At 41.0% G+C, this 19,508-nt stretch overlaps 1 protein-coding gene across 1 annotated transcript in view; it reads left to right on the forward strand.

Moving 5' to 3' along the window:
• The window catches only part of LOC123161921 (MADS-box transcription factor 51), a 37,225-nt gene extending 23,765 nt beyond the window's left edge, over window positions 1-13,460 (forward strand). The window contains exons 3-6 of the mRNA XM_044579735.1: window positions 12,247-12,308; window positions 12,398-12,485; window positions 12,781-12,822; window positions 12,989-13,460. Coding sequence (XP_044435670.1) covers window positions 12,247-12,308; window positions 12,398-12,485; window positions 12,781-12,822; window positions 12,989-13,057 — 261 coding nt within the window. The 3' untranslated portion in view covers window positions 13,058-13,460. The remainder of the gene's footprint in view (window positions 1-12,246; window positions 12,309-12,397; window positions 12,486-12,780; window positions 12,823-12,988) is intronic.
• The last annotated feature ends 6,048 nt before the right edge of the window (window positions 13,461-19,508 follow it).

Here is a 19,508-nt window from a genome sequence, read left to right on the forward strand (position 1 = left end):
GTTATTATAGATATAATGGCACATGCCTATCCATTTTATCCATGTGAAGCCCACTGGATTGATATGCCACGACAGACCGCACGTGCCCACAATCATGTATGTGCTCACTCTACCATGTATGTGCATCTAAATTTCGAATACCAATAAAATTGATGTGTCCTAGCTTGCTCCACATGTGTAGTAGGATCCCACCGTCACTACACATTGATCTTAGGAAAACCTAGGCCATGCGGCCATAGGACGTTATAGTCAGGTACACTCGAGAAGAGATGTAACCTCCACACCAGAATGGTAGCCATGTGCACCATAACTGCCTCCCTCATTCATGCCAACTCAAGAACCCACCATTCTAGATATGCTAGCTGATGCACCTCGCTAGCCAGCTACCATTCTAGATATGCATGCTTTCGCACCTTGCTGTACACCCACCACCACATCTAGATGTCACAACCATAGTGTACATTGGTCCATTCCTTGAGAAAAACAACTCACCAATTTGGCTGACTTGACCTCGGCATCATCAAGGAGAATGTGGTGTAGGGGTCATGGCACCTATGTTTTGCAAGAAGCATAGGAGACTAGTGTGGCCAAATAGTAAACTAGCACCAAGGTGACATGTAGGAATTATTATTCTTTTAAGATCAATGTCTATCTTGACAATTAGTTCCTTGATACCTATTTGCTTGAAATAATTTTTTTCTTTCATATTAGTGCCTTAACATCCAAGTCCTAACCTTTACTAAAATTTTCATGATGAAATCTTTGTAGTTGGATTATATAGTAAACATTAAAATTGATACGATGCAAGGTGGTGACCACAAGTGCCCAAATGACAATAGAACCTTTCAAGGGAAGTGTAAGCCATTATTGAACTTCAGGAGTTAAGGAAGGTGTTTACCAACCCCATAGCTATGCATGTTACTGAATGCAACTACATTGCACCCAAACCTATATTGGAAATAACTTAATCTGTTCGCTTCTTGGCACATGCTAATTGTAAAGGGTAACAAACTAAACTAGTAACTAAACAAGACGAAAAGACAAAAATAAAATGAAATAAGATTAAATTTACATACTAAATCATCCAAAACCAAGAACCAACAATTACTAAAATAGTAGACACATTAAAAAGGGGGTTCAAGTTTACAACCATCACAAAGGCTCAACAAGGGATAGAGAGGGGGATGTAGTGAGATGTCGCAACGTCAGCGAATAGGGCTATGACAATGAAGCATGGCAGATCCTCGCTTTGTATTTCTCATTTTTCCTTCGTTCAAGGATGTGATGGATCTTAGTGGTGTGGAGGTATGGGCTAGGGCACAACCCCCCAAATGCCTAGGGATTGGACTAGAATAGGGTTAGGGCTGGATACCTCTTGGAGATGAATATAAGAATCGAGTTGACTCCTCTGTTTTGATCCAAGAGAACCAAGGTGAATTAGATGCCCCTTAAACCTTAGTTACCTCCCACATATGGAATAAAAACAAATGTCACCCAATCAAAGTTTGGACCGTGAAGACTAGGCCTTTTCTCCAGCTCTTCCTGCATGGTACAAATGGTCATACCACCTTGTACGGTCATACCCGAGCTCGTATTGTGCTATGCCCATTGCTCTAATGTGCTTACTTGGTAGCTTGATCATATTTTGCATACAACCTGAAATAGGGATGATCCTAAAAGGAAATTTTTTATTTCGTCATTTGAGCTCATTTTGAGGACTCTCATTCAATATACCAAATACAACCACAAATTGTGCTATGTTTTACTAAAAAATGGGTAGCAATTCCTGGTAAGTGCTTACAAGGGAGAAACAACTAAAAGACCCACAAAATACAGAAAAAGGGAAACAAAATAAAAGCAAAACTTAATGGGATATTTTGAGATAAATCTTGAGAGTATCATGGTTAAACTCAATGGAATGATGAGTATAAATAAAACTTATCACAATGTATTGGATATAAAGGGGGTATCACATCAAGGATGCATGTACCTATGTTGGCATCCATCTTGTCATATGATGCATTGTTTAACTTGTTCAAATTCTACACTAAAGTTGTTTAGAGAGGAGACATGTAATGAAGAAAGTGTGTTCAAGACATAAACTAGAAATTGTTGTTGCCTATCATCTCAATAGAAAATTAAGGAACAAAACCTATTATACCCTATTAAATCTCAAAATTCACTACAATAAGCGCTGCAAAAAGAGAAGCTGACAAATCAATGGAAAGCTTTATCCGAAAGAGATCATCAGAAACTCCTAACCATAGCTCTCGTATTCCTCAAATACTTTTCATCACACTAGCTTCAACCATAGAGAAGATCCATTACAAGAGTATGAGCTCGCCTTGTCAGCATCCTAACACCACCTTCAAAATTGCTTTATCCTCATCCTTTGTAAACCTATCAAAAAGCAAAATATGGAAATCATCTCATGAGAGTATTTAGTGATGTGCCCCTGCTGAGGCTCACCTAGTAGAAGAGCACCTAGTTACCTTAGCCTTGGCGGCCAGGGTTTAGTATGTGTCGATGGTAGTGACACGGTTCGCACCTAGTCACCTTAGCCTTGGCGGCCAGGGTTTAGTATTTGTCGGTGGTAGTGACACGGTTTAGACACTAGCAACAAGATGGCATGCATAAAGACTACATATGATTAAGACCAATGTCTATCTTGAAAATTGGTTCCCAAACATCTTCATGCTTGAGACTAAGATATTCTTTCATCTTAATATCCTTAACTTACAACTCACTTACTTTGTAGTAATTTTCTTGTTAAACACTTTGTACTTGATCATATAAAAACAAGCTAATTTCTATGCTTCAAGGATAAAAGATATATCAGAAGAAGTCCTTAGCTTCCAACTCTGCTAGTTTTATAATATCTTTCTTGATGAAAAGAAAAATTGCTATTTTCAAGGATAAAATATATATGACTAAAAGTGGTTGACATATCAATGACACACCTATAGTGACATACATCTTTTATATGATGTATTTCCCGGATCTAAATGAGCAGTTCAAAGAGGAGACATAAATGAACAAAGCAAGTTGCGCACACTAATATGAAACATGGTGTTCCCTATCAACTTGACATAACACTAAGGGGATAAACAGGTTAGCACATATTACATCCCAAATTCACAATCATTTGCACTCCTCAAAATAACTACCAACCGAATTCAACACAAATCTATCCAAGGGGGGACCAATCGGTCATCCCAACCATATCCATTGTATTCCTCAAATCACCCTTGTAAAATCAGCTTCGTCCACAAAGGCGGAAGATTTCTTGCCTCGCTAAAAAAGGCCAAGCTCTTCTTATTAGCACTTTAGCAACACCCTTGAAAATGTCGCATTCTTCTGTATTTTGTAAATGTGTCCAATATTGAATATAAGAATGTGTCCTGAAAACTATGTTATGTGGGATTGCAATGATGTATCCCTCATGATACCTAGACAACGGAAGAACACCTTCTCCATGTAGCTAGCCACACCTCTACATGGGCGAGGGGATGCAAAGAGGCATCAACAGCTAGGGTTTTGTCTAACTATAGTTGTTCGATGGTCGACACAACAGATGTGTGTGAACAAAGTAGTGGATCATTTAATAAACAATGAAATTACTACGCTTGAAGGATACAATATATATGAGATAAAGTGGAAACATCCATGGTACATGTATGTTGACATCCATTGTGTCATATCATCTATTGTACAACTCATTGTCAAGATCTAAAATAATTCAAAGAGAATATCATATAGGAAGAAAGTGAGTTAAACACACTTATCTGAAACCCCTTGTTCCCTATCCACTCGATGAAAAGCAGAGGGAAAAGACTATGAACAACTATCACATCTCAAATTTACTATGATAAGCGTTCTCAAAATTAACCACCAACCAAATGAATAAAAAACATTATCCAAAAGGGGACAAGTTGACAATCCCAACCATAACATTCATATCCTTGAATCACCCTCATCCCACTAACTTCACCAACAAGGTAGAGGATTCATTGCATATAGTAAATACAACAATAGATCATCTCATCAGCATATTACGATGATCCTTCACATGTATTTATCTTCTTTATTCCTCAAACCTATCAAATACTAAACAACAAGCAATCTGTGAGTTATCTCATGTGGAGATGTAAGGACTTTCATTTCATGCAATGCATCATTAGGTGTAATTTGTAGATGGGCCAACATATAATTGATAGACAATCCATAAAGAAGCAATCTCCCCGTGGAAAAGGACATGTTGGCGGGGATCTGTCCTAAGGTTTAGAGGGTTTTTAGGTTTGATAGTTTAAGCACAAAAGGCTAGTTGATCCTTACACAATCAAGCATGTCGAATAAGTAGAGAAACGAAAATATAACAAGTTGCATGAATGTAAGTTAGTAAGGTAGAATGTGCAAACATAGGTTGACACAATGATGTTGGTGATGTCCTACACCCACCTTGATGGAGGCTTCGAATCAACGGTTCCAGGATCACAAGGGTCCTGGTTGTGTCGCCTACCAAGTGGCCCACGGAGCACAACTAACCTATTCCACAATGGCTTGCTCTTAGAAGCCTCACTAAAGGGTTGTTTAGATACCTAGATTTTAATTGATCAATTTGCCTAAACACAATTATGTTTGTAACTAACTAATTTTTTAGGTCATCATAACAAATTTAAAGATAAGTAAATTTTAGTTTTCCTAAAACCAAAAGACGAGTTTATGGAAAAACTATAATTAAATAGTTTTCTATAAACCCCTTAGCATATATCTTGCAGCCATTCTCATCCAATCAAGATTATACACATATTTTTTCCTAACAAAATTATTAATAAAACTATTTTTCTAAAAAATCCTACTGAGAGCATTTTATTAAAACTAGGCGGTAATTTTGGTTATCCAAATAACCACCAAGGGTAAATTTTCCTGAAGTTGGCAATCTCCGAGCCCATACAAACTCTCCAGTCCTTCACATGTAGAACTTTATAGGAACTCAAGTGACTCCTAGCCATCCGGGTTGCACTCACCATCCAAGAGTAACAAGCAAAGCAAAGTCACTGGATAAGAACTCCTTGAATGATCATCAATCAAACCTTATCTCAAGAATCCATGGATCACTCTCTCACAAGGATAGGATTGTGGTGAAAGGAGATGATCTTGAGGTGTAGGCATTTAGTAAAGGGGAGTTGTTGGCCTTTAAAGAACCAAGAAATGAAAATGGAATCATCCAACTTATTTCTTTTTTCTTTCCTTGGATCTTGCTTCTGTATGTGGTAGATGGATGGAGTGGAGGAAGTGGTTGGTTCAGGTGGAATGAACAAGGGTGGATGAAATGGATGGATGGAGGCATGAAAAGGTATGAGAGGATATTCATAGAGAAGATCCAAAATCTGACTGTCACTCAAAAAGTAACTAGGTTCAAAAGTACCAGAAGAAAACTTGTGGGACTACCAAACAAGTTCAAATAAATTTGAAAAGTCAGGCCAATGTTTAGGAACTAGATGAACTATAGTACTCTGAAGTACCGGCGAAATAATGAGTGGTGGTTCCGAATGAAAAAAGTAGAAGCTTTTCTACAAAGATAGAGTGATTCGGAAGTACCAGATAAAATCAATCGCTTAGTTGTACTATAGTAAACAAAGCAGTTCTAAGAATAAGAATTTACAGAAAAGAAGTAAGACAAAACTCAGGGGTACTAGCTGAAAATGTGTTGCGGTGCTGAAACTAAACTGTGACTATCATAGGAGCAAACTGAAATGACTCGGAAGCACTGAGAAAAAATTTTGTGCTTGGAAGTGCGGGAGCAAACATATAATGTTACGTTGGAATGGTTCAACAGTTATAGAATGAAAGAAACTGTGGTCCCAAACTGTTCAAATTGAGTTTGTTCTCTGAGTATGAATAATGCTAAGGGACTCAATAGCACCAAAAGATAAATATTTATAGGTACCAGGGGCAAAGAGAAATTCATAAAAAGGAATGAATAAGGTGCGAATTTTGGAGGATTGTGTCTTAGGATATGTTCTTGGACTTAAGACCAAAGTACTTTGCTTTTTCCTCTCTTCACATTATGGTTGTCCTACACTCAATGTGAATCTTGGATTGACTAAAAGCCTGTAAAATACATGCTAAGAGATTTATGTAGACATCAAGTTGAAAAGTTGCAGGTAGGGTTCATCAATGATCTTCCACTTATAAAAAAGCATGATACACCATAATATCACATGCTATACCAGAATAAACACAATGAAACATTAGTCTCTCAATTACTTTGTCATAAATCAACAGAACCACTAGGGTATAATAGAGATGCACTTTCAACATGCATCAACTAGAACAATTGTACCAAATAGTTAGGAATCAAAAAAGTGTAAAACAAGGTGCCCCTCCCCACAAAAAAGACCCTAGCAATGGTGTAGTCGAAACCGAATGATGACAAGATTCCAGGTTTTCATGAAGAAACATATGGAGATCCAACCATTTTCTACTGTCTTTGATGAGTAGAGCATTCAGGAAAAGTTTTCGTGTGAAAATTTGAATCAATGGGAATCTTAGCTTTGCAAATCCATTTAACACCAAAAGTCCCAACATTTTTATGCTCACGGGCGAACAAAGGATGATACGGGTTACTATGCGGCCCGCCTTAGAGGGGACTAGGCGGAGTGGGAGGGAATTGTTTTGTTTTTGTTTACGTTTGTTATCCCAATTTTGTGTCCTACTTATGGTGGCTAAGCGAAGGCGCCCTAAAGTCATAATAATGTCCTTCCCGCCACTCCCCACTCCAGCGGTGCTTCCAACAATGACAGAAGGTCCATAAAGCTTTGGTACCGGCGGATCCGAATGGATTGGGCAGTTTATTTAGATGAAGTGGATGCCAGACCGCTGGTTCGAGCGACGGTGATGGCGCTCTGGCGTTGATCCGAAGGATGGTGGTTGCTTGGGTGGCGACCATGACTCGATGTTCGACCTCCATTATCTGGTGGAGAGATCTAGATCTGGAAGAAGTGCTCGAATCCCTCAGTCGGCATGCTTCTACGATTCTAGTGATGACTTTGATTCCAGGATGTAGGTTCAAAGGGGCCTCTGACCTATTAAGAGAATGTCCTAGTAGCATAGGACCACATCGCCATCCGAGCATCCGAGCGGAGGGCAGCCTTATTGGAACGCAAAGGACGCTGTTGCGTCCCCGTACTTGTAGATGGGATCGCGACCACCGACGCCTTGCCACCGGAACTAGGATTGAAGTTTACTACTCCAACACCATCACCGTATGATCCAACTGCACTCAAGGCTCTCTTGGATACCGTTGGGGCACCGTCCAACAGCAATACCCGATTGTCCGGGTGTATTGATCAAGTCAACCATGGATCATTGAGTGGGGTGCCAATCACGGAGTATGGGCCTATCATCAGAGACCTATACAAACAACACAACAAGAAGAATGGTGGCAAGCCCTTCACATTGCACCATTGCTACAAGAACTAGCTGGCAATGAGAAATGAATCCAGAGGAACTTTGAGACCATGCCGAAGAGGTCATTTTTTTGAAAAGGGGGTTTGCCCCGACCTCTGCATCAGAACAATGCAGACGGCCATATTATTGACAATCAAAAGGTCCAACATAAGTCTCGAGGTCTCAAACAAAAGGAAAAAATGCTCACAAAGAGCATGAATGCAAAAACAGGATAGCCACAACCGGCAGGCAAAACAAAAGATAGGAAACTAACACCTATCCTATTACATGACCGCCATCCAAACCGGTTGAAGATAGCCCATGCTACCGTCTCCCATCGGATAGATCCAGTAACCAAATGCTCCCTCGCCTCCGTCGGAGTGAGTAGCAACCACATACGGATGAGTGTAGTGGCCTGAAAAATAACCTGCAAGAAATGAATATTTGTTGTTCTGTTAAAAGCCAAGTCGTTTCTGCAGTTCCAAACTGCCCATAATAAAGCACATACTCCTACACGGATATGTCTCGCTGTTTCTGCATCAATCCCATCTAGCCACGTCCCAAATAACGTGTTGATGGAATTCGGAGGAGTAATATTAAAAGCTATGTGGAACGACTTCCACATTTTTTTGGCCAATGGGCAGTCAAGAAAGAGGTGTTTGATTGATTCATCACTATCACAGAAACTACATCTTTTAGATCCAGTCATGTTTCATTTCGCCAAATTGTCCTTCGTTAGGATAACTTGTTTGTGGACAAACAACATAAACACTTTGATTTTTAAAGGCACTTTGACTTTCCAAACATGTTTCGAACGAGGAATAGTGCTAGTGTTGATAATATCCAAATACATGGATTTAACCGAAAACTCACCATTCTTAGCTAGCTTCCAGCGCAACTGATCGGGCTGTTGAGAAAGGTGGACATCCATCAATCTTCTCACAAGATGGAGCCATGCTTCCCAACGATTTCCTGCTACCATCCTCCTGAATTGAATATTAAGAGGATTGGACTGTAATACTGTTGCAATGTAAGCGTCTCTTCACTGAACAATATTATAGAGAGAAGGATATTTGAGTGCAAGGGGCGTCTCCCCTAGCCATGTGTCCTCCCAGAATTTTGTGGAAGTACCATTTCCAACTACAAATTTTGTCATGTTAAAAAAGACTGATTTCACTCTCATCAGTCCCTTCCAAAAAGGCGAATCAGTCGGTCTTACCGTCACCTGGGACAAGGTTTTGGACTGAAGGTACTTATTACGAAGAATCCGGGCCCAAGTGGCATCCGTCTCTACAGATAACTTATACAGCCACTTGCTAAGAAGACATATGTTCTTCACCTCTAAATTTTCAATGCCTAGACCCCCTTGATCTTTCGGCCTACAAATGATATCCCACTTAGTGAGTCTGTATCTTCGTTTTAATTCATCGCTCTGCCAGAAGAAGCGCGATCGATAGAAATCTAGCCTTTTTCGTACTCCAACTGGTACTTCAAAAAAGGACAAGAGAAACATAGGCATACTTGTGAGAACCGAATTAATCAGAATCAGTCGTCCTCCGTATGACATAAGCTTGCCCTTCCAGCAGCTCAATTTTTTCCAAATCGATCTTCAATGCACTTCCACTCCTTGTTGGAAAGCTTGCGATGGTGGATTGGTATACCCAAATACATGAAGGGTAAAGACCCCAATTCGCACCCGAACAATTCCTTGTAAGCTTCTTGTTCTTCTTTAGCTCTTCCAAAGCAGAACAATTCACTTTTATGGAAATTAATCTTTAACCCCGATAATTGTTCGAACAAGCACAACACCAGCTTCATGTTTCTAGCTTTAGCCAAATCATGCTCCATGAAGATGATAGTATCATCAGCGTACTGTAGGATAGACACTCCTCCGTCAACTAAATGCGGAACGAGGCCACCTACCTGGCCATCATCCTTAGCCCTTCCTATTAGGATTGTCAACATGTCAACGACTATGTTGGACAGAATCGGTGACATCGGATCTCCTTGTCTCAGACCCTTGTGTGTCTGGAAATAATGACCTATGTCATCATTTACCCTGATTCCAACACTCCCTTTTTGCGTGAAAGAGTCTACCTGGTCCCTCCAGGCCTGATCGAATCCTTTCATACTCAAGGCCTGCTGAAGAAATGGCCATTTTACCTTGTCGTACGCTTTCTCAAAATCCACTTTGAAAACCACCCCATCTAGTTTTTCGTGTGGATTTCATGGAGCGTTTCATGTAGGACCACAGCCCCTTCTAGGATGTTTCTGTCCAGCAAGTAAGCAGTTTGAGACGGCTGCACCACAAAATGCGCAATCTGCGTAAGCCTATTAGTCCCAACTTTGGTGAAAATTTTAAAGCTAACATTAAGAAGACAGATCGGCCTAAATTGCTCAATCCTCACGGCCTCTGTTTTCTTTGGAAGCAAAGTAATTGTTCCGAAGTTCAAGTGAAACAGCTGCAACTGTCCCGAGAATAAATCCTGGAACATCGGGAGCAAGTCCTCCTTAATGATGTGCCAGCACTTTTTATAAAACTCCACCGGAAAACCATCCGGTCTTGGAGCTTTATTATTCTTCATTTGTGAAATTGCTTCAAACACCTCTTTCTCCGAAAATGGGGTTGTCAAAATATCGTTCTCATCCGCTGCGAGTTGAGGAACATCCTCAACCCTCGACTCATCCAAGGATACGAAATTATCCTCGGGAGGCCCAAACAACTGCTTATAGTAATTGGTGATATATACTTTTAGGTTCTCCTGTCCTAAAATCGTCCCCTCATTTTGCTCAAGCTGAAAGATTCTCTTCTTTCGATGCTTGCCATTCGCAATCATGTGGAAGAATTGTGTGTTATCATCCCCTTGGACGATTTTGCGAACTTTAGTCACAGTGCCCACTTCAATTCCTCCTCATGAAGCAGTTCTTTCAGTCTTAATTCTGCCTCCACTTTAGTGTCCAGCTCTCTGGTATCTAAAATGGAGGACTAGGCTTTTAAATCTAGGGATTGAATAAGTAAAAGGAGCCTTTCCTTCTCAGCCTTATATATCCCACTCAGGTGTTTGGCCCACTCCCGTAAGAACTGACTTAAATGCCTAATCTTATTCTGCCATCTCTCAACATTCGATCTCCCTCCTGAATCTTTAGCCCATTCTCTTGCTATTAGATCCAGGAACCCTTCTCTTTCAAACCACGCTGATTCGAAAGAAAATGTATTCTTGTTCCCCACATGCGTTGCCGAAGAGGTCATGGATTACCATATCCGTCGAAGCTGATAACGAGGAGGATGAACACCCTTTCAGGAGGCAGGACGGTAATTAACAAGATTGCAAAAGAGAGGAAGAAGCATGGAGGCGTCGACGCCTACAAAGATGAGCTTGATGCTATGGTTGAGAGCAAGAAAGCATTGGCAGCCAAACGCAAAGAAGACGGGACGGCAAAGTGGAACGAGCTCAAGTGCTTGGAGGACGAGAAGTGGAGGTCCAAGTTGGTGGCCGAAGAGAGGAAGGTGAAGGAGGAGGAGCGTAGGATTGCACTCAAGGAGGAAAGGCTTGCAAAAGATAAGAAGCCCGAAGAGAGGGTTATCATGTTCATGGACCCTAACGCGATGGATGCCACGGCAAGGAAGTATTGGGAACTCACTCATTTAGAGATCATAGCCCAATCGGAGGCCTCTCGTGGGGGTGATGGTGGTGGCCATGGGGGTGATGGTGGTGGCCATGGGGGTGATGGTGGTGGCCGTGGGGGTGGTGATGTTTTCTTTGGAGATGATGAGCACGAAAGTGCTTCGAACGTTCAGCCGAAACATGCCTTTGGTAGGGCCGAATCCACGACATAAGACATGCAATGTTGTGGTGATTTTGGATCAAATTTGATCGATGTGGTGCCTTTTGGATGAACTTTGTGCATGTTTTAATTTGAATTTCTCGATGATATGAACTATATGCATGTTTATATGGTCGATTTGTTGTGTACGTTGAATTTGAATCGTTCGAATGCTTGATGAATTATTGTGCAATTCTTTGAAATGTATGTGATAAAGGTTGGAAGAATTTGTCAATTTGTTTAGAGAGTTAAATATAGGGGTTCAGCTAGGTTCCGCAACCTTTAGCGGAGCAAATTTTGAAGGAGTTAAGTATATGGAGGCATATAAGGAGTTAAGATATAAGGAATCAGCTAGAGATGCTCTTAGTGGTAAAAACACTGTTTTATTTAGGGCCTAAATGATACTATTCTAATTCTAAGGAATGATTTTCAGACCAAAAACAGCCTCTCCCAATCATTCTCCAATAGTTAAGTTGTTGGTAGCAGATGACCATCTTCCAAAGTGAAACTAAACCCAGGTGTAAAGAAAGAAGCAGTCAATACAGATATTTGACAAGGAAGACGTCACATAAAAGTTTCTATTTTAAGCCAAGTATCGTCCCAGGAGAATGGGGCTTCCTGTTTTAATCCTAGATCCTGTTTCTAGCTTCAATTAAGCACTTGACAAAGGAAACACGACTGTAGAAACAAAAAGGGTATGATGGAGATGATATTTATCAGCGATTGAAAGCAATCTCGAAGTAAACAGCTTGCGTTCAAATTTTCGGGTTTGAATTCAATCTTTGGTAGGTCCATTTTGTTGGCTAATTAGGTATATAACCAGCTGCGGTAGAGAATTAATGCTGGTAAAGTTGGTAAGCATGCATCGGAGATTTAGTTCCACCTCCATACCTGTACTGTTGTAATGGATTTATTCATGCTTGGTTTCTGTAGCAAGTTACTAACCAGTTCTTTCGATTCTTTGGACAGTTTGATCTGAACGAGCAGTCAGCTCCGGAGTCAGTATCTGAACTAAATAGCTTCGCTCAAATGTAATTACTCATCCATCACACATCCATACACTGATCGACGCTGTGCCTAAGATTATATATTTCGCATTACACACACTGTCTAATTTCAGGGCCTTGGAACTAGATGTTAAAGAGATGAGCATGGCTGAGCTAACCCGCTTCGAGGAAATTGTTACAGAAGCATTGGCAGCTGTTAAGGTCAGCTAGTTTTTTTTTATCTCCACAGCATTCTAGCGTGAGCTTTTTTACAGTACCCTTGTACTCCCTCCAGCAGAGATGGAGTACCACTAAAATCTGACCCTTCACTTAGAAGGGTAGTTCAGTCCTTTCTCCTCATGGATGGCTCACATTCATTTAGGGGTACTGTAAAGGAGCTCTCTAGCGTACATTTGAAGTTCACCTGCATAACAATTTCATTTGCAATGTTAATGAATGGTGCACGTATATATACAAAAATGTTTGAGAGCTGCTTATGTTTTTTTTGTGTGTGCAGAGCATCCGTATTATGAAGGTGGCTGAGCTCACCCAAACTGAGGTTAGTTTGAGAACGCTGAAGCTCCAGTATTTTCTCTAAGGCAACTAAAGTTTCAGTATTGATGGATGAACATAGTAAACATATCAATTGTTCATTCACAGTTAGTCTTCATACAATCATACATTGGTTAAGTTACTTTATATTCTTGTTGTTCTTCTGTTCATAGGCGAGATTAAAGAGAGATCCACAGAAGAAAGGGGACAACTGGTCGGGCCAAGAGTCAGGAAAAGAGTGAGCATATACGTAGGCACAGTCTACATCTGCATCCAGACGTTCAGAACCTGCAGCCAATGTTCATGCTTGCAATAGCCGACTCGGTTTATTGCCTAAGATTAGAATGACCTCCTCAGGAAAGAAGCAGCGGGAGCTCTGCTACTGCTATATATCGCCTAAGAACACCGAGCACAAGTATCTTGTATCAAATTCAAATACGCCTTTCTTACGATACAGCCGGGGCTCTGCTATTTATTGCCATAAGAGCAATTCGAGAATCATCATGTTGTTGTATTGTATCGAACATTTGTTTTCGTTCCGTACATGTACATGCTTGTACTTGCATTCGTTTGCACGAGCTCGAGTTCATATGGTGTAAATCCTGGCAAAATATTAGTAAGAAGAAATGAATTATCTGACGAAAAGTTGGTAGTTGCTTCCACCCCTTCCACCGATTCATATCCTTTCCTACCGGTTTTTTTTCTATGCACTCTCCCACCGGTTTTTCCATACTCATGCGTCCTACGATCTCTTCCGCAGTGTCCATCCTTCAGCACTTCAGCAGATCTATTTCCTTCCTCCGAGTCCTGATCCCGAACAAACCGCGGCTTCCAACCTGCCGCCGCTCGCCCGCACCTCCGCGACCTCCTCTCTCACCTAGCCCCACGATCGCCTCTCTCTTTTTCTCCCACGGCGCCCACGGCGCCTCAAGGGAACTGACATGTGCTCGACTTCCTCATGGGGCTTAATGCCTGCTGCGGGTGCGCCCGGGCTCGCTGCCCCCTTCCCTTGTACGCCACGGCCTGCACCACCGCGAGCGCGACCTGTAGCGTGCAGCTCTAGGGTGGTGATGAAAAAGCCGTTTTCTTTCGAAGGCGTTTCTTTCTTCCGCCAGAAGAAAGAAAAGGCGACCTCGCCGCCAGGAGTCTTCCCCGCCGCCGCCATCTGGCGGCTCCCCTCCGCCGGCGGCCTCGATCGTCTCGTCGGTGGTGAGGGGGGTCGCCGGATCCACGCGCGTGGATCGTTTTCTTTTTTGTAGATTAGGATTTTAGGCCGTTCATCGTCTTGGCTTTGGCGGCGGCGATGGCGGCGTTGAATAAAGTTTTTTCGGATCCTACTCCAACAAGGCAATCGGTCCTATTGTTGGGGATGGATTTGGCAATCAGTCTGTTCAAGTAAGGATTGCGTGGCGGCGGCGACATCCTTGTGGTGGACCTGTGTCCTCGGGCTCCGCCGTTGCGACGGCGTTTGCTCCAGCGCCGGCGCGGAGCTTGGGAGGTAGTCTAGGAGCGGATGCAGATTGTGGTCTGCATCGGCGGCATCTGGAAGATGGTGGATCGTGTGCTGGGTTCGCGGTTCGTGGATGGCAGATGTGGTTTTCTCCTCCGGCGTTCTAGTCGTGTGGGGGTGCCAGATCTGAAGTTCGATGACGTGTCCGGAGTGTTGCCCCGGTCTGATTCGTTCAACGGTAATGGTTTTACCTTTGGTGAACCACCTTGGAGGTCCGCAAAGCTGCATATCAGCGATGGAGCCGCTACGAGCTTGGATGTGAAGGTGATCCGTCACTTTTCCCTTTGGTGGCTACTGTCGTGGTTCCAGAGGCAGGTGACGGATGTTGGTGTCAAGTTCAGAGGTTTCTTCAATCTTGATTGTAATTTTACTTCCTGGTTGTTGTTCCTTTGTGCAAAGGCTAGCTTTCCGCTGTCTTTTCAGTTTTGCCAGATCGGTTACGTGACTTGTACTATGATACTTATGATATAAATGAGACACGTATTACCATGCAAAAAAAAGCTCTAGGGTGATGAAGGCGGTGCAGATAAAGAGCCAGAAGGTTGTGAGAAAGGTTGCGTTGGGGGAGATAGCTGTGCTACGCCGGATGTACTGAGACATGGAGCAGTTCGACACCAAGGGTTTCTGTTGGCGAGGAAGGGGGACGCCAGGACGTACGAGGACACGAGCCTTACACGGTGCCGTGGACCTGGCCACCTGGGCCAGCCCACCCCACCCCGTATAAGGGCATACGGGGCGGGCCGGGTGCCCTTATATCTCGCCTTCAGCGAGTCTCAATTCCGACTCGCTAAAGGGGGCGAGCGAGGTGGGCTGGCCCATGAGCGCGGGAGCGCGGGAGGCCACAACGTGTTTTCTGTTTTTTTTAATGTTTTCGTTTTTTTTTAAATTTTGTATTTTTGTTTATATTATAAAATATTCTTGTTTATGATGTAAATCAAGCATTTAGAAAATTTTGAACAAATATGAGAAAAATGTTGAACAAGTATTTGACAAAAATATTAATCAAGAATTCCGAAAATGTTGAACAAATATTTGAAAAATGGTAAAAAGGAATTTAAAAAATCATGAACAAGTATTTAAATTTTTTTAATTAAGCATTCAAAAAATGTTGAACAAGTATTTGAAAAATGTTAATCAAGCATTCGAAAAATGTTGAATGTGTATAGAGAAATGTTGATAATGTATTAAACATGAAAAAATATATTTAATCATGTATATAAAAATGTTAATCAAGACTTTGAAAAAATGTTGAAAAAGATTTAAAATTGTTAAATAAGAATTTAGGAAATGTCAAAAATGTGTATAGAAATAATGCTGATGATGCATTAAAAAATGATGGTTTTCTTATCGTGTATATAAACATGTGAATCAAGCATTTGAAAAAAACATTGAACAAGTGTTTGAATAATGTTAATCAAGCGTTTGGAAACTTTTTTTTTGCGAACAAACTTCCAATCTATTCATCTTCAATAATGGCAGTACAACGAACACCAGAAATATAAATTACATCCAGATCCGTAGACCACCTAGCGACGACTACAAGCACTGAAGCGAGCCGAAGGCGCGCCGCCGTCATCACCCCTCCATCGCCGGAGTCGGGCACAACTTGTTGTAGTAGACAGTCGGAAAGTCGTCGTGCTAAGGCCCCATAGGACCAGCGCACCAGAACAGCAACCGCCGCCAATGAAGAATAACGTAGGTTGAAAGGATTCAACCCGAAGACACACGAACGTAGATGAACAACGACGAGATCCAAGAAAATCCACCAAAGATAGATCTGCCGGAGACACACCTCCACACACCCACCAACGATGCTAGATGCACCGCCGGAATGAGGGCTAGGCGGAGAGACCTTTATTCCATCTTCAGGGAGCCGCCGCCGTCCCGCCTTCCTGAGCATGACACAAACCCTAACAAGACAGGAAAAAAAACGACTGAAAACGGAGCCCTCCCGCCGGCCCTTGGCAGGATCCACCGCGCCTCCATGGTCCTAGGGCCACCGGAGACGAAGCGGACCTGCGGCGGCGCCGGCGAGAGGCAGAAACCCTAGCTTTCTTTCTTGGAGGAGAAGGAGCAGTGCGGACGAGTATATATAAATATAGGCGACTGCTAATGTGTATAGAAAAATGTTAAATCTTTTTAGTTGAAAACTATTAATCAAGCATTTGGTAAAAGTTTAAAAGTATGTATAGGGAAAATGTTGATCAAGTATTCAAATAATGTTAGTCTTGTATTTGAAAAATGTTAATCAAACATTTGAAAAATGTTAAAAATATGTATTAAGAAAAGAAGACCATGTATTAAAGCATGCTAAATTTGAATAGAAAAATGTTAAATGTGTATTAGAAAAATGTATTTACATGTACAAAAAATATAGAATGAAAAACAAAAGGAAACCAAAAAAATTGAGAACCCAAAAAGAAACAAAATAAATCAAATAAAAAATAAAAAAATGAAGAAACAAATGCAAAAAGGAATGAAAAAACCCCTGGAAAAACCACTGAAAACAGCTTATTCCGCATAAAGTAGGCCGCACCCAACTAGCTAATCACGAAACGAACGGCGAGCCGAGTGGCTAGGATCGATCCCTGGGTGCTCCCCATTTATTTCTGATTTTTTAAGTATGTGCACGGTATATGGGGGGCGCGGGCGCAGCACGCGCTGCGAAGGAAGCGGGCGCGCACCCCCCGCTCCTCTTATGGGCCAGCCCATGTGTGGCCGGGACGCCGCCGTTTTTTTGTGTGTGGATGTTTCCTTTTTCTTTTTTTCCTTTTCTTTTTTTCCAATAATTTGGGATATCAAAAAGATGCTTGGTAATTCAAAAATTGTTCATGAATTTGGAAAAAAAATGTTCACAAATTTAGAAAAAGTTCATGAATTTAAAATAATGTTCATGATTTCAAAAAAATGTTCGTGAAATTGAAAAATATTCACAAAATAAATAAATCATGATTACAGAAAAATGCTCCAGAATTCAGAAACTGTTCACGAATTTGAAAAACAAAATGTTCACAAAATTAAAAAAATGTTCATAATTAAAGAACTTGAAACAAATGTTCGCTAATTCGAAAAATGTTCACGAATTTGGAAAAAATGTTCATGATTCAAAAAAATATTCACAAATTTGGAAAAAATGTTCACAATTCAAAAAAATGTTCGCTAAATTCTAAAAATGTTCACAAATTTGGAAAAAATGTTTATGATTTCGAAAAAGTAGTCTTTAATTTTAAAACGTTCATTATTTTAAAAAAAGTTCATGACATAAGAGAATGTTCACAAATTTCTAAACAAATTGTTCATGATTTCGAAAAAAATGTTTGTGACTTTTTAGAAAATGTTCTCTGTTTCCATAAAAAATCTTCATGATTTAAGAGTAACTATTTAGTAAAAATAAAACTACGATTTTGGAAAAAATATTCTTCATTAAAAAAATACGATCTTAGAAAAAAATCGTGAATTAATAGATTTTCAGAAATTAAAAAAAGAATAAAAATGAAAACATCAAAGTAAAGAAAAAAAAGAAAATAAAACAGAAAAAGGGGGAAAACGAAAAAAGAAAAAAAACCCGAAAGAAAAACATAAAAACCGGGTTCAGGCATGGTTCTAGAACCTTCCCAAAACCGGTTGGGGTTAAACCCCGAAATGGGCCAGCCCATAGGAACAGCAGCGAGCGAGGCGGGGGTACGCGCCACGGCGCTCGCGGGCGCAGTACGTGCTGTATAGGATCCCCGTGGTAAACGGGCCTGCCCGATACTGTCCTCGCTCGACGGGAGAGAATCTTCGGTCTTGGGAGCTCCTATACGGCGCTGCAGTCGCCCGTTCGTGCTCCTGGCGCCTGCAGTGCCCGGCGCTGGGCCGGCCCATGAAATGTGAAGCCTGGCGAATGCAAAAGCTCGCAAAAAACGCGAATTTTTTTGATATATACAGGTTTCAAACTCACCACGTAGAGTTTGCGTACAGTTATGACCAACCACACGATCTACTTGCTTTCTATAATTAGTAACAGAGGCAAATGCTTAATAACAATGTTGCAGCGCAATTTCATTGCAAAAATCTATCACACCACTTAATTTTTTTGAATAAATAATACATCAAATTGAAGAGGCATTCGTATAATCCATGATCTAAAAGGATAAGTTCACAAAAATGGAAAAATTTCGTGAATTCAAAAAAAGTTCATCGAATTTTTAAAAAAATCATCAAATTTAAAAGAATTTCCTGAATTTGAAGAAAGTTCATTAAACTTGAAAAAAAGTTCATCATCTTTGAAAAAGTTCATGAATTTCAGAAAAATTTCATCGAATTTGAAAATTTTCGTCAAAATTCAGAAAAGTTCATCGAACTTGAAGAAAAGTTCAACTATGTATAAAAAAGTTCATCGATTTTCAAAAAAGTTCACAAATGTAAAGAAAAATTTCGGAAATTAAAAAAGCACGCAAAAAATAGAACAAAAAAGATGAGGAAAAGGGAAAAAGAATAAACCGAGCTGAAGAATGAAAGAAAAAGAGAAAAGTGATCTACATTTACACTCGTGGGTGGATAGCCTAGTGGCTAGAGCCGAGCCCTTACAGCGGAAAGGTTGCGAGTTCGATCCCCCACCCAGCGCTCAAAACCTTTCGGAAAAAAGAAAATCAAGAAGGAAAAAATAGAATGGGCCGGCCCAGTTCGGACTGTTATAGGCGCCCGTTGCAAATTGCACTGTAATGGACGCCTGCAGCGTCAAATAGGAAACGCCTTCAGTGTTGCTTAATGCGAGACATAACTCTCATGCCTTGGAGGTAGCTCTCGCACGAAAGAATCCCCTCTTCTGTCGTTTCTAGTTGGCCCATTTTTTATGAGTTGTTCGTTGGTTTTAGTCTGGCTTTTCTCTGTTTTCCTTTTTTTGTTGTTTCATGATTTTCAAATTGCACTGTAATGGACGCCTGCAGCGTCAAATAGGAAACGCCTTCAGTGTTGCTTAATGCGAGACATAACTCTCATGCCTTGGAGGTAGCTCTCGCACGAAAGAATCCCCTCTTCTGTCGTTTCTAGTTAGCCCATTTTTTGTGAGTTGTTCGTTGGTTTTAGTCTGGCTTTCCTCTGTTTTCCTTTTTTTGTTGTTTCATGATTTTCTGTGGTTTTGTGTTTTCTTTGTTTTTCGTTGGTCCTATTCGCTCTTTTCTCAGGTTTCATTGTTTTTTTTT

The sequence above is a fragment of the Triticum aestivum genome, chromosome 7B (assembly GCF_018294505.1).
Source record: "Triticum aestivum cultivar Chinese Spring chromosome 7B, IWGSC CS RefSeq v2.1, whole genome shotgun sequence".
NCBI lineage: Eukaryota > Viridiplantae > Streptophyta > Magnoliopsida > Poales > Poaceae > Triticum > Triticum aestivum.